This window comes from Ranitomeya variabilis, chromosome 1 (genome assembly GCF_051348905.1).
Source record: "Ranitomeya variabilis isolate aRanVar5 chromosome 1, aRanVar5.hap1, whole genome shotgun sequence".
In the NCBI taxonomy this organism is placed as follows: Eukaryota; Metazoa; Chordata; class Amphibia; order Anura; family Dendrobatidae; genus Ranitomeya; species Ranitomeya variabilis.
In genome coordinates this window covers 144,247,503-144,273,485 of record NC_135232.1, presented here as the reverse complement: position 1 = coordinate 144,273,485, position 25,983 = coordinate 144,247,503, and the positions used below count along the sequence as shown (strand labels likewise).

The 25,983-nt window shown below is 42.2% G+C and overlaps 1 protein-coding gene across 4 annotated transcripts in view; it reads right to left on the bottom strand.

The window, feature by feature from the left end:
- LNPEP (leucyl and cystinyl aminopeptidase) overlaps positions 1–25,983 on the bottom strand; it is a 98,806-nt gene that overhangs the window by 36,524 nt on the left and 36,299 nt on the right. For all 4 annotated transcript variants that reach the window (XM_077289551.1, XM_077289559.1, XM_077289574.1 and 1 more), the window contains exons 2-7: positions 24,077–24,911; positions 21,592–21,733; positions 20,073–20,204; positions 12,685–12,805; positions 7,074–7,228; positions 2,886–2,999 (exon numbers count right to left, since the gene is read on the bottom strand). In XM_077289551.1, coding sequence (XP_077145666.1) covers positions 2,886–2,999; positions 7,074–7,228; positions 12,685–12,805; positions 20,073–20,204; positions 21,592–21,733; positions 24,077–24,911 — 1,499 coding nt within the window. The remainder of the gene's footprint in view (positions 1–2,885; positions 3,000–7,073; positions 7,229–12,684; positions 12,806–20,072; positions 20,205–21,591; positions 21,734–24,076; positions 24,912–25,983) is intronic.

The following is a 25,983-nucleotide window of genomic DNA, read 5'->3' as shown; positions in this document are numbered from 1 at the left end:
CAGTGGTCACGAACCGTCGACAGAGTAGCCTGGAACAGAAAGAGCCGCTCTATAGATGTTGAGCCGCTGAATCAATGGCAGGAGCGGTCAATGACCACCCGGTGCCGGCACCAGGTAGAACAGGCAGGTAGTTAGCAACTCTGTCCATGTAATGTCAGCGGAAGCTGCTGGATTTCCAGCTATCCCAGCAGAACCCACCACCGGGCACAACAGGTAGGTAGCAACCCACCTGCTTGTTTTTTGTTGTTGTATTTTCACTACAGGTATAAAAACGAAGTCCCTTTAACAAGCCTAACCACATGACTTAGGTGAAGATCTGAAAATTGCATGGCCTTTAAGTCTCTTTACACCGACACCGGCACTCTCCACAAGGAGAAACGTTACCAAAAGGGACCTGAAACACTAGCTATAATTGTGACCCAATGCATTCTATAGTTTGAGGAGTTTTCCTCAAGATATTTTAGTCCATTCTTCTCTGTCTTGCTCATACAATTGCTCTCTCTATGAAATCACGGTAATGATACATTTTCGGGTGTGTCTGTTAGGTCTAGTTCTTAAAAATAGCCTGGATTGTTTAGACTAATATAACACTTGTCCTAAATGATGAAATAGATAAATCTGTTGCTTCAATCAAATATACATCCACAAGCCAAGAAGTAGTATTAGCAATGAATACATTATCTTCAAAAATTAGTTGGGCTTCTAAACTATTACCGCATTTAATGCTATATTGTTTAAATCAACATCTTTGGTTGAAAGCTCAATTTGGCAATAGTAAACTTAATGTAATTGCATCTACCCTTTCTAGCCATCAGTGGTCCACCGAAGGCTTCAGGAAAATGGCCGCCGGAGGCCGCGCGAGCGCAGATTGAAATCTCGGCGGCCAGTTCCTGAAGCCGAGTGCCGTCGAGATTTCACACATCAGTTTTTTGCCATCAGTCGTCGAATTTGGAAAAAAACGTATCTGGCGACTGATGCCGCTGGATCCGTTTTGTTCTCATAGACTTATATTAGTGACGGATGGCCTCACGTTTCATCCGTCATTCGCCCGATCCATCAAAAATGGTTTGTCTGGCGGCCGGAGACAATGGACTTAGTAATGTTTTTTGTGTACGGCGAAAAAAATGGACAGCGATGGATCCGGATCCTTTTTTTTTTTTTTTTAACTGAGCATGCTCCGATTTATTTAGCCAGATAAGCTAGTCGGATCCATCGAAAAAATGAATCCATCGGATCAGTTTTTCACAATCTGCGACAGATCAGTTGATCCGTTGAGCCAACGGATTGTGACTGACAGCTAAAAACTGATGTGTGAAAGGGGCCTTAGGCTATGTGCACACGTAGGTTCGGGTCCATGCGGGTTCTCCCGCAGCGGATTTGATAAATCTTCAGGGCAAAACCGCTGCGGTTATCCCTGCAGATTTATCACGTTTTGTCTTGCGGGTTTACTCCTATACTATTGATGCTGCATATGCAGCAATATGCAGCATCAATAGTAATGTTAAAAATAATAAAACACGGTTATATACTCACCCTCTGACGTCCCGATCTCCTCGGCGCTGCACGCGGCGGTCCGGTTCCAAAGATGCTGGGCGAGAAGGACCTTCGTGACGTCACGGTCATGTGACCGCGACGTCACGGTCATGTGACCGCGACGTCACCGCAGGTCCTGCTCGCACAGCAAACCTGAGACCGGACGGCCGCGTGCAGCGCTGAGAGGTGAGTATATCATTATTTTTTATTTTAATTCTTTTTTTTTTTACCACAAATATGGTTCCCAGGGCCTGGAGGAGAGTCTCCTCTCCTCCACCCCGGGTAGCATCAGCACATTGTTCGCTTACTTCCCGCATCGTGGGCACAGCCCCATGCGGGAAGTTAGCGGATCAATGCATTCCTATGTGTGCAGAATCGCTGCGATTCTGCACAAAGAAGTGACATGCTGCGGGTTGTAAACCGCTGCGTTTCTGCACGGTTTTTCCCGCAGCATGTACACAGCGGTTTGCGGTTTCCCATTGGTTTACATGTTAATGTAAACGCAATGGAAAATCGCAGCGGATCCGCGGTAAAAACCGCAACGTGTGCACGTAGCCTTAGGCTCTACGTAAGACCAGATTAGATGTTTCACTAATGCTTTTTAAATTCATATTTCAGGTCCTTTGATTGTGTGGGTCCTAGGACATTCTGTCATATATTGGGATCAGAAGAGAGCCAACGTTAGAAATTACACCGAGAATTTATCATTTTACTGTCTGGTGGCACAGTACGAGGGGAATGAGAGGAAATGGAGAAATTATCGGTTATTTGGCCGGTACCTGACCTGGTTACAGTTCATGCTGGTAATGATTTAGGAAAAGCGGGCACTTTAGATTTGTTGGCGTTAATGAAAAAAAGATTTCTCATTGTTAAAATGTTGTTTCTATTCCAGTTTTGTTTTTTCCAAAATCATCTCCAGGTTGATGAGGTCTAAACCGAGGCTCTTGTTTATCAATCGGATAAGGAAGAGAATTAATAATGTTGAAATTCATGTATTTATTCAATGGTTTTTCTTATAGGCATCTCGATCTAGAGGGTTTTACACCGGGATTATACAGAAAGGACTGTGCCCACTTTTCGGACATAGGCCTCGGTGAGTTGTGGCATGTGGAAAATCGCCCAGCCTTGTTGGGTGAATTTGGTCTTATGGTTGTGATATAATTGTTGTTATATCAATTTACGGTTATTACAATTCAACGTTACTCTTAATAAACATCATGGCCTTTCTCTATCCAATTCTGGGGTCCTGGTGCATTCTTTCTGTTGGTCCTGCCTTAATGGGTTTTCTATTACCATGAGCCATTTCGAGATTTTGCAGTGAAAGTTCATTTAAAAGCCATCACTATACTCACAGCGTTCAGGTCTTGAAATTTTGATTGCAAAGCAAAGTACTCCATGTATGTCGCAAAGCCTTCATTCAACCACAGATCGTTCCACCACTCCATGGTCACAAGATTTCCAAACCACTACAAGACAAGAACCTATCGTTAAGAAGCACACAGGCACGTTCCTGGAGGGCGGGGTCTTTACACATATTTCACAAAGGAATGGATAATAAATGTTAGACTGGGGGGAGTTTCACCACTGCTCCTCCCTATTGTGACTAGAACAGAATACCGGCAGGATTCAGAGCTCGTGTTCACTTTGCGTGACTTTTTTCCAGAAGATTAAATATACAAATTCTGCTTATATCTTTCAACCCATATTGAGTTATTAAAGGCTATATTCACCTTCACACAAAATATTGTTTTTATTGTTCATTAACTTCGTAAATGCAAAGTTAACCAACTTTTTGAACAGTCTTAAAAAATCACTACCAGTTTGCTGCTATAAGTCTTATTTAGCTCAATAATATGGTAAAATGTTACAAGTCTGTCTAAGCTCTTGCTTTTCTGATGGCTCTCTGATTTTCCCTTCCTCCTAGCAATATTAAGAGATAGCACAGCAGGTAGCGAATTGTAAACCAATCTCTACAGTACAGACAGGGAGAAAGCGTGTACAGTCTTAGGGAGGGGAGAAAATACAGACAGTAGGCACATGAAGAAACAATAAGAGCAGTATAGAAGCTGTGCTGATCTAGGAGTTACTGAAGAAAGCAGTACCCTGGATACATACAGAGCTCACATTCAGACCATATTACTGTGAGGGATACTTTCCTTTTCTCAATATTAACAGATAGCAAAGCAGGTATGAAATCGTAATCTGACCTCCATAGTGTGAACAGGGTAGAAAACATGTACAGTATTAGGGAGGGGGAGAGAAAACAGGCTGTAGGAGAGGAGCAAAGCATACGGAAAGACAATAAGAGCAGGATAGAAGCTGTGCTGACGTATGAAGTTAATGAAGAAAACAGCACCCTGGATACACACAAAGCTCACATCCAGCCTATATTACTGAGAGAGATACTACATCAACATTAAAATCGGAAACTTTTATTAGACTACAATCTGCAAATTAGGGGTTTTGAAAATGGATAAAGGAATGATAATAGATGTGAACTTAAAGGGAAAGCAATTTTATTAAATTTGAGAACTAGCAGCATACCCAAAATATTTTTTTTTCCCATATCAAAAGGTGCCGCAAGTCTTTAACCCCTTCATGACCAGAGGTATTTTTGTTTTTGCGTTTTCATTTTTTGGTCCCCTTCTTCCCCAGAGTCAAAACTTTTATTTTTCGATCAATATGGCCATGTGAGGGCTTGTTTTTTGCCGGGCGAGTTGTACTTTTGATCGACACCATTGGTTTTAACATATCGTGTCCTGGAAAATGTGAAAAAATTCCAAGTGTGGTGAAATTGCAAAAAAAGTGAAATTCCACAATGGTTTTTGCTTTTTCTTTTTTTTTTTTTAACTATGTTCACTATATGCTAAAACTAACTTGCCATTATGATTTTCCAAATCATTATGAGGTCATAGACACCAGACAGGTCTAGGTTCTTTATTTATCTGAGTGGTGAAAAAAATTCCAAAGTTTGTAAAAAAAAAAAAAAAAAAAAAAAAAAATGATTGCGAAATTTTCCGATACCCGTAGCGTCTCCATTTTTCGTGATCACAGGTTGGGTGAGGGATTATTTTTTGAGTGCCGAGCTGACCTTTTTAATGATACCATTTTGGTGTAGATACGATCTTTTGATTGCCTGTACTTGCACTTTACTCCAAAGTTGTGGTGACTAAAAAAATGTAACTGGTGTTTTTACTTTTTTCCCTTGTTATGACGTTTAGCAATCTTGTTAATTCTTTTTTTTATATTGATAGATCGGGTGATTCTTAACGCAGCGATACCAAATATGTGCATATTTGATATTTTTTATTGTTTTATTTTGAATGGGGCAAAAGGGGGTGATTTGAACTTTTATATTTTTAAAAACTTTTTTTTTTTTTTTTTAACTTGCCAGAAGTGCGAGTTAAATGCCGCTGTCAGAAATTGACAGCTGCATTTAACGGGTTAACAGCCGTGGGTAGATTGCGATTCCACCTGCGGCTGTTGTGGACACATCAGCTGTACAGATCAGCTGAAATGTGACAGGAAAGGTGCTGGCTCAGCGCCGGAGCCCGCACCAAACAATCGGAAAGGGGTTAATCTTTATATTCAGTTATATTCTTCCTCCAAGATGGTGCCTGCACAGTAGCAGCTCTCGGCTATCTCCGCGGGCGGCGCCCTCTAGGGAGGAGGAATTTTTTTTTCTTCTCCAGCAAGATGGCGCCGCCCACTAGTGCACAGTAGCAGCTATCGGATCACAGCTATATACACCAATAGCTGCTATTGCGCAGGCGCGGCAGGCGCCATTTTCAAATAGATTTTTTTTTTCTAGCTGATCAACATGAAGAACATGTATCATTGCCACACTAAACATGCGATTATGGTGCAGAGCAGATGCCACGGCTTGTACCTGCCTGCAGAAGGTTGTTCTTTTGTTTTTGTACAGATACAGATTTTCATTATGCAAAAAAGGGGTCAGGTCAGTGAAGGATCAGGGACCTGTCATAAGCCATACAGATGAATATGTAAGCAGAGCACCACATGAAGACCCCCACAGGCCGCTCCGAAGCACGAGCATATCATTAACTCAAAACTGAACATAAAGATTAAAGAACAACCACAGGACGGATTTCCTCACCCGAGGTATCATTGTAATTAGTATAACGGTGCCGACCAGACACTGTAGGTTACTGAGCACAATCCTGCTGACAGCTTCCCTTTAAGGGGTTAAATACCCTCAGACTGCTGCATAGGTGTTTTGGGTTATAGGTTTCTTGCATCTAAGGGCCTGGACTGGATTAAAATGTTAAAATCCGATGTTACTTTCCCTTCCTAGGTTAACACTGTCACTCTGCTGCCTCTCCAGTCTCCATTTACTGGCTGCAGTGGTGACGTCACAAGCACAGCAAGTCACCGAGCTCAGCCGCTCATGCCGTCTATAGCGGTAGAGCCATTGTGCTTAGTCCTTGGCATCATTGGTGATATGAGCAGTAGTGGTGATGTCACCTCTGTAGCAGTGGCGGAGATTCAGCACTGGAACTGGGGAGAGTGAATAACATACGATCTTATTATTTTAACCCCGTGTTGCCCCTTAAAGGCCAGAAACCTAGCACAGCTGCAGCGATCAGCATCCGCTGTCACCGGCGGCAGACACTGGCTCAGAGCAGATGAATGGGGCCCGAGCTGGAGTCCAGTACGCCGATTTATTCATTTAATGTATAGGTCTGGGGGTATTTGGGGTTTATGCATTAAGATAATGTAACTCATATTTGTGCATTACTCAACTTATACAAACAGATATTTAGTTTTCGTGGACATGTGGAATAAAGTTTTCTATTGATTTCACCTGCCTGGCTCACAGGTCACGTGCATGAGGCCCAAATATTTTTTCACCAGGCGTAGAGAAGGAAGAGGCTTCTGGAAGAGAATACGCATCCTCTGTACTGTGTGCACCTGACGCCCTTTGCCCATGTTTGCATTCGACACAGAATCAAGATTAATATCTTCAGAATTACATTCAACAACTCTGTCCCGAAATATCAAAACCCAGCTTTCCCCCCCATGTAGGATAGCGGATAACTTGCTGATCGCTGGAGATCTGACCCCTGTGACCCTCCATGATTCAGAGATTGGGGCTTCAGAATGGAGTGGCGCTGCACATCACAGCCTCTGCTCCACTTTATTGTCTACGGAACTGTCGTATGCAAAGATCGGCTGCAGATGGTCCGCGATCAGCAAGTCATTCTCTACCTCAAGGATCAGAGGACAACTAGAGTACAGTAAGCATAACGCACCAAGTTCAATAAAATGGGACAACTATGGAAGCATAAAGTGGGGATCTCCGGACTCTCCCCCAACTCTCCTGAGCTCAGGTCAGCAGTGTGACATCCTGGTGGGCCCCACTGTCAATAATCAGGAGCGCACCGCCACTCAGCGAGCAGGAATCCAGAAGGCATAAAAAACAGCCCCTCTAAATATTCATACAGTCACAACGCTTGGAATTTACAGACTAGCAACACAAACTAATAAACGTTCTCTAGGGCAGGACTGAGCGCATGTACCTGATGGGCCAGTTCATGAGCGATGACCTGAGTGATCAGCTGTTTATCCAGAAGTGACGAGGTGTTCTCTTTGTAAAGCAGTGTGGTCTCCCGGAAGGTAAGGAGACCCCAGTTTTCCATTGCTCCCGCTTGGATATCTGGTATCGCGACTAAATCTACATAACATAAAACAAGAATATTAGTGATCATTCCTAATAATGCTTAATAAGGTCTATGAAACATATGGAACATTTCATCGGAAGGAGGGCAATTAATGGGGTTTCCTTTCAGAAACCCCTAGAAAACAGCAGATTTTACTGGAGGAAGATTCAGATGGTTTTGTAGAATTGTATAAAAGCAATCCAAATAAATGTCTGTCCCCATCTATGGCAACCGTAGGCTCTAATATGGGACAGACCAAATATCTATATGAGGGCTTGTTGTTTTCGGGACGAGTTGTACTTTTGAATTAAACCATTCATTTTAGCACGTGATAAATTAAAAAACTGGAAAAAAATTCCAAGTGAAGCGAAATAGGTGAAATTCTACTATTACTATTTTTATTTTTTTTTTTATTTACCACGTTCACTATACAGTAAAAATGATCTGACAATATGATTCTCCAGGTCAGTGAGAGTACACAGATACCAAAATATGTACAGTTTTAATAATGACATTTTTTGGGGGAAATTTGTCAAAAAAAAAAAAAAATGTTTTCCTTGTGTCACCATTTTTCGAGACCTGTAACATTATCAATTTTCAGGTTAGGGGTCTGTGTGTGGGTTTATTTTTTTGGCACCTTGAGTTGATGTTTTTATTGATACCATTTTGGGGTAGATACGAGGTTTTGATTTCCTCATTGCATTTTTTTGTAGTGTTGCGGGATTCAAAGAAACAATTTTTTTGTTAAGATTTTTTTCTGATTACACCATTTACAGATCGGGTTAATTAATTTTATATTTTCATAGATCGGACTTTTGCTGATGTAGAGATACAAAATATGTGCATTTTTTCTTTATTTTTAATAAGGGAAAAGCAGAGGGATTTCAAGTTTTATATTTTTTTCAAATTCTTAAAAACATTTTTTTTATCTTCTACTGTATTTGTTAGTCCCCTTAGAAGAAATTAACCTGCGATCACCTGATCGTTTGTACTATACACTGCAATACTAAACCTACTGCTGTGTGTAGCGAAAACCACGTCTCCTATGAATGCCAGATGCGGGCTGGCTTCCACAGGGGAACAGTCATGACAGGCATGGGGGGCTTCAGCAGACCCTTGGCCGTCATGACAACCCATTGGTGCATTGCGATTGCATCGTGGCTGTGCTGATGGTAGACTACAATGACATGGCCCCCTGCCGGAGCGCAGTAATTGCCACTGATTGACAGAGGCAATTAACAGTTAAAAGCTGCGGGTGGAGCTCCACTGTTGGAGGCAGATGACGGTGGAATATCACAGGAGACAGCAGGAGATCTCTCAATATAGCGGGAGATTACCACTGCCTGGACTGGTGCCCATGTGAGATCTGGTCCACATCCTCTCCCAGCACTGATTAGCAGCTCACGGTCAATATACAATGTACATAGACTAGTGTGGGCGGGGTTAGCTTTATGAGCTCTGCTTCATGCTACATCTAAAAACTCTGATTGTGTCACAACTGCTTCACCCAATAAACTAAGTGATACATCGCTGGAATCAGGGTCTATTTGCCTACATCAGGCTGCTCTCAGAAGAGGTAGCAAAAACCTGCTGACAGAATCCCTTTAAGCTGAACTAGATCATAGACCAGTTCTTATCCAACATCATGCCTGACTCCATAAATGTTCTTCTGGATGAATGGACAAAAGCTCCCACAGACATACTCCAAAATCTTGTAGAAATTCTTCCCAGAGGAGTGGAAACTATTGTAGTGGTGAAGTGAATAATCCATGTTAACGCCTATAGATTTACATAGCTACAAAGTGAAAATGGTTGAAAAAAAAAGTCTATCAAGGTCAACCGAGGGATGTGAAAGGGCAAAGCGAAGGAGCACATGCACAACCACAATGGCGGATCCAACCCGCCACAAGACAGCTTACTCTTTCCCTCCTGATCCCAATCATCGATCCACAGGACCAACCATTCAGAAAAGAACGTTCCACATTTACATTCACTAGATTTCGAGCAGGATGCCATAAAAGCTTCTGTAGATGTTATGTGTAGGTGCTCAATACATCTGCCCATATTGTGTACATGGCTTTACACTGCACTGGTACAACCTGTAATGTCCTATATCCCAGAGCTGCATTTACAATTCTGCTTGTTGCCATAGAAGACAGCTCATAAACCTGTGGTCATACACATCCAACAACTATATGGAATTACTATAATGCTGTGAAACAAATCTGAACCATAATACTGGAAGATTTCAGCTCTGAAGTCAAAAGAATTGTGAACGTAGATCTAAACTGTAGAGAAGAGCGGATCAGTACAAAGCAATGTATTTACAGACTGTATTTGTAAGGTCGGTTTCATGATTAACATGCAGAGCAGCATTAACAGAAATATTGAACATTCTGCATTCCATTAGGGGTTCCTCCTCCCCACCAGTGAAATACCGCCGGGGAACCTCCGCTCTCCAGCCAGTTATGGACTGATAACAGAATGGCGGCCTGCAGTCAGTCAATTTTAAGCTTTCAAGTTCTCTTATGTCTAAACTATAAAACAGCACTAAGAGAATCTTTGCCTAAAAGCGACAGTTCGTAATATCAAACCGATGACGCCGAGATGTGATAAAGGTTTCCTGATTGTCTCAGCTCATCACCTCAATCATAGCTCCACACATACAGCATGTACATCATCTGCGAGCATCTGAAGCGTTTCCACCTGACTGCGAAAGACAGGATTGTGCCAAATGTTTACACCGAGAACAAGCAACTAATCAAGAGACATGATAATATGGGAACTGGGTAAAAGCAAAAATTAAGCCTGATGCAAATGAGATGCAAATGAAATAATTTGGTTCAGTAAATAAACATAAAAGTAAGCCCTGGGGCACTATAGCATCACAACAAGGGATTAAAGAAAGTACTACCGGGGGATTATTAATTAGGCATGCATTCAGAACTGTGCGGCTTGAAGATAATTTTTAAACCTTTATACAGAACATATCCAATTGTCCCAATTTTTTACATGTAAATATATTTTGATTCAGAAATCCAGGGATAAAAATTAAATTATACAGAACTAGATCATGGCGTCAACTGCTTAAAGAGATATTCCCATTATAGAGGTTTATATCATATCAATTAAGTCTGGTCAGTGGCAGTCTGTCGCCAGCATACAAGCATATGTGATCTTATTTTTTTGGATGAAGGTGTTCTTGCGAAACGCGCGTCAGGTGTGGTGGGACATCAACCTCTACCTTGCTACTGTACTCTTAGAGCCATGTGGGCATACAGTGGGCCTTTTTGTCATACAGCTCAGTTTAGATTTTTTAATTAGATGGGGGTTTATTGTTATTATTGTACGGACTTCCTTTACTCTCTTACCTGCCTATATTATATAATGAATTATTATTTTCAATAAATATACCGTAGTGGCTACAATATCGATCTAGCAAGGTTTCAATTAAGGTTTTATTTTTCCTATGGTGATATTACCTGTGTATTCCATTATTGTGTTTCTGGTTTTATATATTAATAATAAAGATCTTATTGATTTCTTTGGTTTTGATATTGGGGTTTACCAATAATGCATAGATAACAGTATGTGGCTGAGCTGTAGTACCACACAGACACACGGTTGTACCTGGATGAACAGTGATCACCAACGGCGCTCCAGATATTACTTTGTCTTGCCAATCAGTGGGGTCTACAAGATTGTTGCACATTTCTCCCTCATCATGATAATCCACCCTTTAGGAACCAAGGGTCTGTTTATACAAAATGACCAGGGGCACGATATGACCACTGATAAGTAAACTTTTAGCTATCGGGGTTGTTTAATTGCCTGTTTACACAGACAGACCAAAGTAAAATATGCTGAGAGCAGACCAAAAAATCATGTAAAGGTACCTTCACACGAAGCGACGCTGCAGCGATAGCGACAACGATGTCGATCGCTGCAGCGTCGCTGTTTGGTCGCTGGAGAGCTGTCACACAGACCGCTCTCCAGCGATCAACTATGCCGAGGTCCCCTGGTAACCAGGGTAAACATCGGGTAACTAAGCGCAGGGCCGCGCTTAGTAACCCGATGTTTACCCTGGTTACCAGCGTAAAATCTAAAAAAAACAAACAGCACATACTTACATTCACGTCCCCCTGCGTCCACTTCCTGACTGACTGAGCGCCGTACAGTGAGAGCAGAGCGGTGACGTCACCGCTGTGCTGCTTTCACTTTCACTTTGCGGCGCTGAGTCAGAGGAGGAAGCAGACTGCAGGGGACGCAATGTGAGTATGTGCTGTTTGTTTTTTTTACATTTTACGCTAGTAACCAGGGTAAACATCGGGTAACTAAGCGCGGCCCTGCGCTTAGTAACCCGATGTTTACCCTGGTTACCAGTGTAAAATATCGCTGGTATCGTTGCTTTTGCTTTCAAACACAACGATACACAGCGATCGGACGACCAAATAAAGTTCTGGACTTTATTCAGCGACCAGCGACATCACAGCAGGATCCTGATCGCTGCTGCGTGTCAAACGAAACGATATCGCTAGCGAGGACGCTGCAACGTCACGGATTGCTAGCGATATCGTTATAATGTCGTTTCGTGTGAAGGTACCTTAACCCAATGATCGAGCGTCATCGGCAGCCTGTTTACACTGCAGGATAATCATGGAATTAGTGATCATCTCTCAGTGTAGATGCAGCTCAAGCAAGATCTCCAACACTAGGGCAGATTTAAGATTATAGTCCTAAATAAAGACCAGACAGGCCAGATTTATCACATTACTGCACATGAGAAGATAAATTTAAATTGGCAAAGTTCATGTGAACAGCTGGCAAGAAGAATGGAGCAGCAAAGGGATTAAACAGGAAAGTATTGGTTAGTTACATATCTTTAACCCCTAAGGCTACGTTCACATTTGCGGTCAGCGCCGCAGCGTCGGGCGCCGCAGCGTTGCCGCATGCGTCATGCGCTCCTATATTTAACATGGGGACGCATGGACATGCGTTGTGCTGCGTTTTGCGCCGCATGGCCGCAAGCGTTGGACGCAAGAAACGCTTCAAGTTGCATTTTTTTTGCGTCCAACTTTCGGCCAAAAAGGACGCATGCGGCGCAAAACGCAGCGTTTTAGCGTGCGTTTTTGTTTGCGTTGTGCGCTGCGGCGCCGACGCTGCGGCACACAACGCAAATGTGAACGTAGCCTAACGACTGCCGATATGCATTTTAACAGCGGAAGTTAAGGGTACTTATTCCTCAGTGCTGTTTTTTAACGACACTGAGGAATAAGGTTATAGCGCCCCCCAGTTTCTGAAAATCTCCGGGTTCTCAGCTACCGGAACACGGCCACTCTTGTCACCCTGTATGTAGTGCACACGAGTCTTATGTGTCACCTTCAGACGTACTCAAATGTACCCTACTCCCTTTCCTCAGGTACAGAATACATGCATCTCTCTCCGAGATTCTCTACTCAAGAATACAAACCTAATTTTCCAAGTGGATATTTAATGCGGAAGTAGTCAGAGAAAAACTCAAGCAACGTGACTGCGGCGTTCAGGGCGTACTCGGCTTGGTCAATCCTCTGGGGTATGGCGTAGACCGACACCTGTTAGTTAAAGAAAGGGTTAGTTGTGCCACAAGTTGCAGGAAAGAGGAACGCATTCAACATTTCTAGGGTAAATTGGGTCACATACACATATACAGCATATAAATATATATATATAAATATATATATATATATATATATATATATATATATATATATATATATATATATATATATATATATACATACACACACACACACACACACACACACACACACACACGCAGACAAACAGACATCATCAGCTCACCCACTGACTTTTGATAATCCCGGGAGGACAAGGCTTCACTATTGCTGGGGGTTTGTGAGTACTGATGAAATGATAAGTAGTTTCCAGTTCAATGCACAGGTTTATATATCAGTCTTTATTTAAATACCATTAAATTCCATTTTTAATGCGGTATAGCCATCCATCAATGCGTGCGTTCTAATCCTGGTGGATGAAAAAATGAATGACGTGCACTCTGTTGGGATAGTAGGTGCAGGCTGAACCTGGACGGAGTCCAGATAACATGACAGGAAAAGAGTAACAGCCGCACTCAACAAGGTTCTTCGCTTCTGCAAAATAGTGCACAAATTTATTTACAGTACACCACAGAAAAGGATAAGACAGACCAGAATTCTCGCGTTACTTATCCTTTTCTGTGGTGTACTGTAAATAAATTTGAGCACTATTTTGCAGAAGCAAAGAACCTTGTTGAGTGTGGCTGTTACTCTTTACCTTAATCCTGGCGGTAACATATGGAAGGCACACAGAGTCCAAAACGCACTGGCGGATAGCTATACCGCTCTAAACATGCAATATATAATTAAAGGACTGATTTGTAAACCTATGGAATGAACCGGAAACTACTTTCCTTTTCTTTGGCAAAAAATAAGTTAGTGTGGTCATCAGGCATCTGGCTGCTGGCACCTATAAGGACCAGGACAGTGGAGGTCCTTGGCTTCCATTCATTATATTCAATAGAAAAAGGTGTGGGGCTTACATGGCATCATAAAACCCATTCATACAAAAAGACACCAAACACTTTTAATGTGGATAAAAAATGGCCGTGTAGTTTATTAGGGTTACATAAGTTAAATAAATACCAATAAATATACTCATCTCTTAAAACCAAATTACCATACTTCTCCATAAAACCAATCCACCCATACATGGGTGATTTTCCCACAATAAAACTACACGACAATAAATACAAGCATTTAATAAAAGGGAAGGGGGGGTGGGCTTCTTCTTTTCTTCTTTCTCCAACAGAATGATGAAAACCCCAAAGAACAGGGTTTATATAGACAAAATTCAGGCGCCCAAGATTCAAATAACCAATAAAAAACGGCCAAAAAAGGGCGCCAACCAACCAGCCAAAACTGGATAAAACCAGTATCCCTCATCCACAGCTGACCGGCCTGACCTTTATATGACCTCACATTACAAAGCCATATATTAAAAAATAGGGTTTATGAGGCCATGAGACCCCCGCTGTATTACTTTTTGTGCTCACGCGGGGGGGGCTAACATGGCATCATAAAACCCATTCATACAAAAAGACACCAAACACTTTTAATGTGGATAAAAAATGGCCGTGTAGTTTATTAGGGTTACATAAGTTAAATAAATACCAATAAATATACTCATCTCTTAAAACCAAATTACCATACTTCTCCATAAAACCAATCCACCCATACATGGGTGATTTTCCCAACAGGCCAGGTCTCAAAGAGACCTGGTCCCCCCAACACCACACAGCCATCTCTCAATAATCGACTGCAGGTCAAGGTTGAAAATGTCCAATCCAATATCAGAAAGATGAATTAGATCTCTTCTATAAAGACCGGGTAAGAAACCTTCAAGGTCGGAATGCCTGAAAGAAAAACCTGAAACCAAAGGAAAAAATTTCTCCATCGCTTTGTTCACTCTTTTGCGTATTTTCTCCAAGAAAGAAAAACGGTTATTATGCCATAATAGTCTGGGAACGATCTCGGAAAAAACAAAAGATGAATTAGGTAGAATAGACCGAAAACCAATCATATCAGATCTCATAGTAGCTAGCAAGTCCATGGTCCTAATTTTTCCGAGATCATTCCCAGAAACATGAAAAACAATTAGATCAGGAGAAGGGTATTCTTCTAGCCATTTTTTAACTTGAATAACCAGGGAAAACCAACTCAGACCTCGAACAGCGAGCCACCAAACCTGAATAACTGACATATCAAAAGATAAGTTCTCTGTGTAAACTCGCTGACTAGCCCTCTTCTGGGCCCAGAAGACAAAAGAGTGTCCGACTATCCAGATAACTAACGGACCTAAAAGAAAATTGATAATTAATAATCATAAAGATCATGTCTGATATACAGTTTGAATCTTTTAGAGTTCCATCTCCCCAATTCTTTTATCCCGGCCTCAGAAAGCCCGGCCCTAGAGGCCTCAGTAGCTGCTCCTATCCTAAAGGAGTGGGAAGTAATGTTCAAGTGTTTCAATTTCAAAAAGGACAAACATTTCTTCAAAATAAAATTAAATTGGAATACCGTGACCGGTGATAAATCCTTATGAATAAACAGTGGGCCCTGTTTAAAAGGTCTAGTTCGAAACCAAATAGTCATCTTGTTCACAGGGCAAATGGAAGGATCGGAGATAGCATTAATTCTCAACTTAGAGCCTCTTCCTAACTGATCTGTCTTAGATTTCCTAATAAAAAGGCTTCATGAATTTGGATATCTGATAACAAGAGACCAGAAGGATTAGATTTTTTGGCGGAGACTACTTCACCAATCCTCAGTGCCCCAAAAAATGATAAAGAAAAAATGGCGCTAAATAAAAGCGCCTCCTCAGAATTCAAACAAACATGACATAGACTAGAGCATAAATCTCTGAGTAGTGACAGAGATATAGGTCTTCTAGTATCGGGCATAAAATTAGATTTTTTGAGGCCCTTCAAAAACTGCTTCACCGGAAAAAAGTTGGTTAAAGGAATTTTACCTGAAAGTTTCAAGAAAAAGGAAACTCCCGCAAGGCTTTTTGCAATTGCGGAGTACGACAGACCCCTCTGGGCCATTTCAGAAGCAAAATTGAGTGCTGCCGTAGGGTTTGAAACTAAAGGGTCAAAATAATTTAGCTCACAAAAATTACTCCAATTACGCCATGCGGCTGAATAATCAGCCCAAGATCTTTCGGACAAAGAATTCTTAATAAAATGCGGTATTAAAGGGTGATCACTTCCCAGATTGAAGGGGATAAGAGGGTTGCTTCTGAATCCGCATACGGAACCTGTAGAAAAAAATTCAACCACTGACGATTAAGCAAAGAGTCCGTTAAAGCTATAAGCTTACTCTGTCCAAGCTTAGCCTTCAACCAAATATTATTTTTAAGGCATAGAAAAACTAATTGTCTCAAAATTTTGGCTACTAGAGTGTTTTTGGAAGATAACGTATTAATGGCAAACACCACCGCCTGGTTGGAGGAAAGCAACAAAATTCTAGAATTCTGCATTAGAGACCCCCATGTAAAAATTCCGGAAAAAATAGAAAAAATTTCTAAGATTGTAACATTAGAAACAAACCGATCCGACACCCAAATCTCTGGCCAACAAAAACAAGACCAATGGGAGGAAAAAAGGATGCAACCACCGAGATGTTTGTCAACAGAAAAAAGAAACGGGAAAGAGTCCGCAGCTACAAACGATGACTGCCACAAGGATCGACCATTATGCTCCGATAAAAAGGAAAGCCATATTCTTGCATCTTCCTTCAGAGCAGAACGAATCCTAATATGAGAATGGGGTGAAGATAACACCCTTGGTGGCATCATATAAGCTCCTACAAAACGCCCGACCAATAGGAATCACCCGAACTGCAAAATTCAACAATCCTAGTAAGGATTGAATTTCTTTGAGAGTAACCTTCTCTTTAGATAAAAAATTAGTTAAAGCAGTGCAAAGTTTCAAAATTTTATCCGCCGGAAGATGAGATTCCATTTTTTTGGAATCCAGAGTAATTCCCAAAAACTCAATGGATCGAGAAGGACCAACAGTCTTTTCGTGGGCGATAGGGATGCCGAAGTAATCACACATATGAATAAATTTGGAAAGGGCATCCTCACAGATAGAGGAGCCAAAGGGACCAACGAACAAAAAGTCGTCCAAATAATGGAGGACACCCGCTTCTTTACAAGACGTTTGAACGACCCAATGAAGAAAAGAGGAAAAACTCTCAAAATAAAAACAGGACAAAGAAAAACCCATGGGTAAACACTTATCATAAAAGAAACAATCATCAAAATAAAAACCTAAAGAATTAAAACCTGAGGGATGGACGGGAAGAAGCCTGAACGCTGATTTAATGTCTGATTTAGCCATTAAAGCGTTGCATCCAAATTTACGGAGGATCTCCAATGCAGAATCAAACGAAGAATAAGAAACTGAAATTAACGACTTATCAACCTCATCGTTCAAAGATGAACCCAAAGGGTAAGATAAGTGGTGGATTAGTCTAAATGAACCCTCCTCTTTTTTCGGAACTATACCCAAAGGAGATGTACGAAAATTAGAAAACGGAGGTGTGTTAAAAGGGCCTGCGACCCTGCCTAATTGAATTTCACTCAAAATTTTTTCCCTAGCTACTCCCAGGTTGGCCTTTAAAGAAGGTAAATTAGACACCAACAGGCAGCCCTCCCCTTTAAACTGTGGTACAAAAAATCCTTCAGAAAAACCAAAAAACAACAACTTACTGGTCTCCTGATCTGGGAACATGTTTAACCAAGGGGACATGTTTGCTAGTATCACTGGTGTCTGTGCTTTTTGTAGTGTGTTCCCTGGCAGAGGGCTGCTGAGATGCTTGTTTCTTGAAACATTTGGCCACTGGGTGTGAGTTGCCACAAAACGAACATTCGTGGCGGAATCTGCAATTACTATTCCATTTGCAAAAGGAATCATTGAAGGCGAAACAAACGCCACGCTTTACAGTGGTAGCAGAAGTCTGCCTAGAAGTAACGTGTCTTTGTGGAAGCATTAAATTGATCCACAAACCAATATCCTTCACTCCCCAATGGAGCTCAGGGTGAACTGATAGTTTGTGCCTGAAAGCCTCATCATAACTCAGCCAGGCGAACCCGCCAAAGTTACGATAAGCTTCCAGTATAATATCTACGTGCTGAAATAATTTACTGCAGAGATGGGGAGATTTCTCCCCCAAAACTGCAGCAAAAATGGAAAATGCTTGAACCCAATTGTTAAATGATTTAACATTCGTGCGTTTAAATTCCTCAGACTCAATTTTGTCATCTTTTTTATCTGTTCTGACATGCTGATCTTTTTTAGGTAATAAAGAAAAAATATCTACATACTGATTATTCCAAATGAGCTCTTTTACAGCAGAGCTCAAGTGGAATCCCAAAGGTGATAACTCGCATGTCAGAGCTTCTTTAAATGTATTAATAGGAATAGTGTTAGCGGTTACTGCGTTAGAAACCGCAGCGCTAGGCAAATCTGCTGAGCGTGCAGTAGAAGGAATAATTTCCTTTAAAGTATCCGCTAACACTTTCCTTATTAAAATAGAAAGATGTGACTGAGGGACAGACGTAGATATATTAAAAGTCTCACCCCTCGATGGCTGGTGTCCGGTCCTGGGATCTCGGGAGCAGCTGGAGCTCAAGCCCTCCAAGTTAGGCAAGCTCACATTGGAAGCTGCTGCGACCGAGGACTCCTCTTCATCCGACTGGGACGAGACCAGATCTTCATGAACGCTGGTATGACCAGCGGATGCTGGAGCTGATACCGCTGCAGGAGCCGCTGGCACCGCAGCGCTTTTACGGCCGCGGTGGTGTGCGGGCTTCCCGGCCGGAACAGCTGATGAAGAAGACGCTCTAGCTTCAGGCAGGCTGTGGAAGTCTCGCGCTGGGCTGCGAGACTTCCGAGGAGGGCGGCGCCGAGACTTTCCCCTCACTTCCTGTCTGGAGCGGCTAGATGCAAGCGGCGACGCTGAGGGGGAATAAGGAACCCTCTGTCTTCTGAGCCGCCCGGAAGCTGGGGACGCTGGCGCTATCGAGGAAGCTTGACCCGACGGCTGGAGAAGAGCTTGACACGGCGGCTCAAGAGAAGCTTGACACGGCGGCTGGAGAGGAGCTTGACCCGGCGGCTGGGGGGATGATTCTGCCGGAGGAGGGATAGACTCAGCTGCCGCCGACAAAGGTTCTATAGCCAGGCAGCGCTGAAGCCAATCCACTCCACCCTCGGCTCCGGCTCTTGACAGGATCTGCTGAAGGAGGCTTTCCATCTTCAAGGTAGATCTTCTTCTTTTCTTCTTTCTCCAACAGAATGATGAAAACCCCAAAGAACAGGGTTTATATAGACAAAATTCAGGCGCCCAAGATTCAAATAACCAATAAAAAACGGCCAAAAAAGGGCGCCAACCAACCAGCCAAAACTGGATAAAACCAGTATCCCTCATCCACAGCTGACCGGCCTGACCTTTATATGACCTCACATTATAAAGCCATATATTAAAAAATAGGGTTTATGAGGCCATGAGACCCCCGCTGTATTACTTTTTGTGCTCACGCGGGGGGGCTAACATTAGGCGTTCACAGCAGAAAAAGAAACAAAAATGAATAGTTCTTAGACGAATAAATTCTAGAAGTATTTCATTGATGACATTTACTAATATTTGACTCCTGACTCGGCCCACCCAGCCCATTCTCACTGTCGCTCCTCATTCCCTCCTGCCACACTGATTTTGCTTTATTTGGAAGTGCCGACATATTCCCTTACATTTAGTTCATCCACTAGTGCAATCCGCTAAATGGGTTGTACTTAGACAACGCCTTTAATTTGCAATATCATACAGTATAACACCCATAGGCTACTAGTTTGAAAATAAAAAAGTACACGGTGTGGTATACTTATGTAGTGTAAAGCCTCTGCATGGCTGTGTAAGGGCACAGGACTCACGGTAAGTTTTATGTACTTGTGCAAACAGCAAAACCAGATTTAAAGGCAAAAGAACAAAGGTTCTCTATACAGGAATAAGAGCCTTAGGAGAGGTCATCAACATCCAATCATTTCGGGTCTGACGCTTGGTACCCCCACAAACTAGCTGTTACCAGGCCCTGAAATCACAGCTCCATAGCCGTGTAGTGGCCGTTATTGATGGGAGTGACTGAGTGACTGCTGTCGGACCACCTTCAAAGTAATAGGATAGGTCATCAATATCTTACTTCTATACAAATCCTTTTAGAACAATGTTTACTTAAATAGTTCAATAATTTCTGTAAACTTACCAAAGTCCCATTCACGTCCATAGTTACATTTTTCATGTCAGATACTATTATAGCAACTAAATAGGTGCTCATTTTTACACTGGTGGCAAAGTCATCAAGAACAAGACCATCCGGGAGGTCTGTTGTGTTAATCTGAAAAGAAAATGTGTGTTAGACAAAGTTGTTAAAGCCGCAGTGACCTAACGTAGGAAAAGCTTCAATTCCAAAATGCACCACAGGGTGGCGCTACAGCGGCTCGGCCGAGATGTAGGAGTCACTGCTGACAGCTGTGTGTATAAGCAGCGCATATGTGAGTGCGGCTCTTGGCTGTAAGATGCGCTGTCATTTGGGGGATATACAAGATACATCAGCAAAGTATTTACAAATGTAGGAAAGACTATAAATGGCCCTAATGGAAGCCGGCAAAATGTAACACGGTCAAGAAACGCGGCAACACACCAACGTTATCCTGCAAAGATTCACAGAAGGAGGACGCTGAAGATTTATACAACTCATTTAAAACAATATGGCGGCATAGGTTATCGCTGTCTGATCAGTGGTCGCCCAACTGCAGGACTTCCACAACCTCAGCAATAAGGGGACTTTCATTATTGACACTGCATGGTCCCCAGTATTAGCATCCTCACTGATGAGAAAGAAATGGAGGATTTAATATAAAACATAGGGACAAGAAGGAGAGGGACATTTCCATCTTGAAAGCAAGGGGTCCAAATACTATTCTTGCACAGGGGCCCCTCTGCTGTCGATGCCCGGCCCCAAATAGATGACTTCATTGTTCCTACTGCTCCATACTTTTATAAACACCTATGTTTAGTACTGAAGCTCAGATCCATTCACTGTGATGGGACACAGCCATAATACTAAGCACTGCTACCACTAAATAAGCTGCGCCTGGAAAAAAAAAAAAAAGTAAAAAAAAAAAGTGTGAAGAACTATGTAATAGATGAAAATAGTTTATTCATGTTTCAGTCCACAATCTGGTCCTTGGTCAGACCACATAGACTGCAGAGATACAGAAGAAATGAAGATGGTTATAGAACTAAAGAACATTATGGATGGAGCGAGATCCAACAGAGCGACCGGCACATGGCGGGGACCGGCTCTATCCATAGTGCTGGTTACCAACTTCTGGAACCATTTTCATTTCTGTTGTTATCTCTGTTTGGTCTGACGAAGGTCCAGAGTGTGGACCAAAACGTCACCTAATTGATATATATTCTTCATCTACTACATATTGGGAGTGCCGATATCTTTACTTATGTACACAGCACCCAACCATAGACAGGAGGGCAGTATAGCCTCCTACTCATGGTAATAATGAAGGAGACCCTGCACTCAGAGGAGCGCTCCGGCAACTCCACCTAGCTGATCAGCGGAGGTACCTAGGGTGCAAGCCCACCGATGGTATGTTGATGGCTATTATATGTTAGGAAGGGCCACCAATTGTAAAGTATCTGAAATCCCTTTAAGTATGTGCGTTACTTATAATGAATCAACACTACCAGACGGGCTAGAATACCTTCGGCATGTTTGATAGCGCAACGTGTGCTGCACTTCTTCTGATCTTCAGTCGGAAGGTGGATTTAAAAGCCGGTTCATCAAAGCAAGGAAAAGCTTTTCTTGCCGCCAGGGGCTCAAACTGTGTCGCTGCGAGCCACGTGCTGTACGAGACATGGAAGGAAACATTAGCATAATGCAAATTTCACGGTAACCATTCCAAACATTGCCATATTATCACTGTCAGAAAAAGATGATGATGCCAGTAGTGCAATAAAGAGTCTGAAGGCTTGTCCCATCCCTTCCCCACACAATTCTACAGGAGAATGAAGATCTCCAAAGCCTGATCACCTCAGGTTATAACTTGTTCACATTTGTCCCTTTGAATACGAGCAAAAATAAAAGGGGATGTCTCAAGCTCTTAAATTGGTCAGGGTCAGGGTGGTGCAATGGTCGGTTACCCTGTTGAAGAGAATGTGCTGCTTGCAACCCCTATGCTTTATAGCCTGCTCACGTCACTGACGCTGGCTGGATCGTTGGATACACACACGTCGCAATACTCAGGGATCAAAGATACCACAACGATAGTGTCTTTTTGGATTGTACTACACATGTGATCAGCAAAGCTGTATTCTAGTTTTAACAAGCGGTCATCTATGAAGGCCTAAGGGACAATGGAGGTAGTGCTGTAATCGGCCATCTTCATCAGTCCAAAAGACTTGGGACTATATAAGAAGCCCACGTGCACCACACCTGCTCCATTCAAACAGGGGACATGCAAGCCCTGCTAATTTTGCGGTTATTACTATTGATGAGCGAGTGTACTCATTGCTCGGGTTTTCCAGAGCACGCTCGGGTGACCTCCGAGTATTTGTTAATGCTCGGAGATTTAGTTTTAAAGGCAGCAGCTGAATAATTTACAGCTACTAGCCAGGCTGAGTACATGTGGGGGTTGCCTGGTTGCTAGGGAATCTCCACATGTAATCAAGCTGTCTAGTAGCTGTAAACCAATCAGCTGCCGGGATGAAAACTAAATCTCCGAGCATAAATACTCGGAGGCCACCCGAGCAACGAGTACACTCACTCATCACTAGTTATTACCTATTCTGTTTGGCAAATATCTTAGAACTGGCATACCCCTTTAATGTTATGAAGGCCTAAAGCAGTGTTCCCCAACCAATAACTCATGGAGCCAGATATGACTTCTGTGTCCCCTACGTTTGCCTCTATAATAAATACACCTGTACGTACACCCTAAAACTCTACAGATTAAGATGATACCTTGGTTGATGAAATCAGTCTTGTGGTTGTTGTTTAATCTGTATTTGTAGTTTTCAGTTAATGAGATTCTCGTGCTCCTGGGCGGTCTGTGGGGGTCTAAATGTGGTGCTCTGATTACATATTTATCTGTACGGGCTAATGACAGATCAGATCCTTCACTGACCTGCCTACTATTTGACATACTGCATATGATATTGTGTGGTGAAAAAAAAATTAACATTCAAAATGGCGGCGACAGCACCTGCGCTGTAGCATGAAACAATAGCTAATATGCATATATCTATTTATGCTTTAGTTATATAGTATTGTGGGGTTGAAAAAAAAAAATATCTTCATCAAAATGAGGCCAGCTCCGTAGCATCTATCGCATTCTGATATATGCTACTGCGCAAGCGCCACCACCATTTTGCTAGAGAAAAAAAAATTTGGATCCATCAATATTAAGCTGATAGATGCTACTGTGCAGGCGCCAACGACACCATTTTGATGGAGCCAAGTTTTTTCTCTAGCAAAATGGCGCCACCACCAGCCCAATAGATGTTACTATGCCTGCGCCATTTTGATTAACAATTTTTTTTTCCCACAACACTATATGACTAAATCATAAATGGATATATGCATATTAGTCACTGTATCATGCTACAGCACAGGCGCCACCTGCGTGATGAATGTAATTTTTTTTCCAAACAATATGATATGTAGTATGTAAAATAGGGGGCAAGTCAGTGAGGGATCAGTGACCTGTCAGAAGCCCATAAGGATGAATATGTAAGCAGAGCACCACATGAAGTCCCCCACAGGCTTCCCCGGAGCACGAGCATATTATTAACTGAAAGCTACTAATAAAGATTAAACAACAACCACAAGACGGATTTCAGCAACCAAGGTATCATTGTAATCTGTATAACGGTGCCAACCTGCCAGTCTGTAGTTTACTGAGCACAACCCTGCTGACAGGTTCCCTTTAAGTGCACCTTCCCGCCTACTTGTTTTTCCTCTCTCTCTACTCTGACTAAATAAAGCCATAGATGTCAATCAAAAAAGAGGAGGGGATAGGGGGATCCAAATAGACGAGAAGGTGCACTTACATGTTTGTCCATGCCAAGGGTGCATTGAGCGCCTGTCCTTGGTTTGGTCATTCGGTCCCATTAGAGTGTATGGTAAACAGATGCCTAAACATGTGAACAGAGCCATAACCACATATATTGATACACATATATAGTTACCTGTTATCATGTTCATCCTTATATGTGATTTTATAAAATCCATAATAAGAACTTGAAAGGTTTGCCTTGTATTCAATGGAGAGCAAGTATTCGGCTCCTTTTATTAATGTTTCAGGTAAAACCATAGCAATCATCTCAAAAGTGGGATATTCCAAAACGGAAAGGTTATGAACGCTGCCACCCGGTAAAGTGACATTTGCCTGTATGTCGTGAAGACCTGAGCTATGAAGAACTATTGCCTTAGTGGTCCCAATGATATTTAGCTTTATATTAACTTTGCCAGAAAATGTCAAAGTGGTGAGATTGGGAAAAAGAGTAATGTCATATTCCAATGGTTTTATGTAGTTGGGAAGTCTACTTTTAGTCCATGGGAAGAGCTGGCCATTAGTAGCAATGGGGTACACCAGTTCCATTGGACGAGTTTTATTATGGCATCCTTCTTTGGTAAATGTACACTTTGGAAGTAAGTAAATGACAGTCACTATGGAAACTAAAATCACAACGAGCACGACGCCCACAATTACAGTTCTCGCAGAAGGAGCCGGACAAAGTCCCTCTTGAACCTGTCTGTAGTTCCCTGCATTGTTCCGAAGACCTGAACTTCTGTTCATGAACGACATGCCCAGCAGCCTTGCAGAAGATTCATAATCTTCCTCGTCTTCATCCAGCTCGTGTTCTCCTAAACCTCGCACAAGTAGACGAGAGCTTCTTGGTTCGTATTCTACGTCTTCAGATTCCAAGGGATTTAGGTTATGTTCTTTAGCAATATCAACCACATCCGGTTCCTCCTCAAACATACTGTTTTCTATCATATTTCTAGGCAACTGGGCCCGATCTGTAGAAAAAAAAATGAAATTATTATGTCCCTATTCTATTAAAAGCAAAGTATAATTGCCACAATTCTTCATTATTTCAGTATGCAAATTGCCTCTTCTGAGAAAAAGAGGACTTAAACTCTACAGCGCCACCTATTGGAAGTAGCGATCCTACAAGTCACAATCAACCCTTTAACGAGTCGTGCAATATGACTTAGGATAAAAGCCAAATCAGTATCTCAATTCGCAGACACGGTGTTTCGGGCTGTTGGCCCTCGTCAGTGCGAAGCATGAGAACTGATTTGGCTAGGTGAGAGGCTCTGGACATGGGGTCTAAGGGGTATCGTTTCTCCTTATGGAGAGTGACATACCATCTCTGGCTTGTCAAGGTAAGGAGGCTTATTTGCCGTACAATGCTCCTCTGGGAATTTAAATATGCAAATTGCCTCTTCTGAGAAAAAGAGGAGATCACTTGTGGAAAACCTTTACAATTTAATTCGGATTTCATTGAGTTACTATGGCACTACTATAATAATTTAGTTATTAAAGGAATTTATCACCTCAGAAAAGCAGCCATTTTCTAGAAATGGCGCCATTCTTAAGCTCTTCATAGGCCTCAACAAATGAATGGAGCAAAAATGTAATTCCAGACACGCCATGAACAGGAAAAAAAGCAGCCATTATTAGGTCGAAAGAGAATCCACGTCACTCACCATCTATATAATACAATAGCATCTACGAAAGAAGACAAACAATTGAATGCAGTCTATGGACTTTTAGGCATCAAATGATGCTTCTTCAGGGCTATCTAGCCTCCAATCTAGCCTAAGTAGCATACAGTCTACTGGACACAACATAGATATCAAGTAGAGGCCACCGTACACGTTAGATGACTAATGTCGCCAGAGCTCACCAATATGAACGGGTTCAGCTGACAATTTAATGTGTATGAAGGCCACGGAAAACCTATTGTCGAGGGAGATAATGATCCAGTATATCCAATTTTGGAGCATAGATCCTTTTGCTTTCTAAAAGAGAAGCCACTAAAAGATGTCAGCTCTCTAATAGAGAGCATGAAAGCACTCAGCCAAG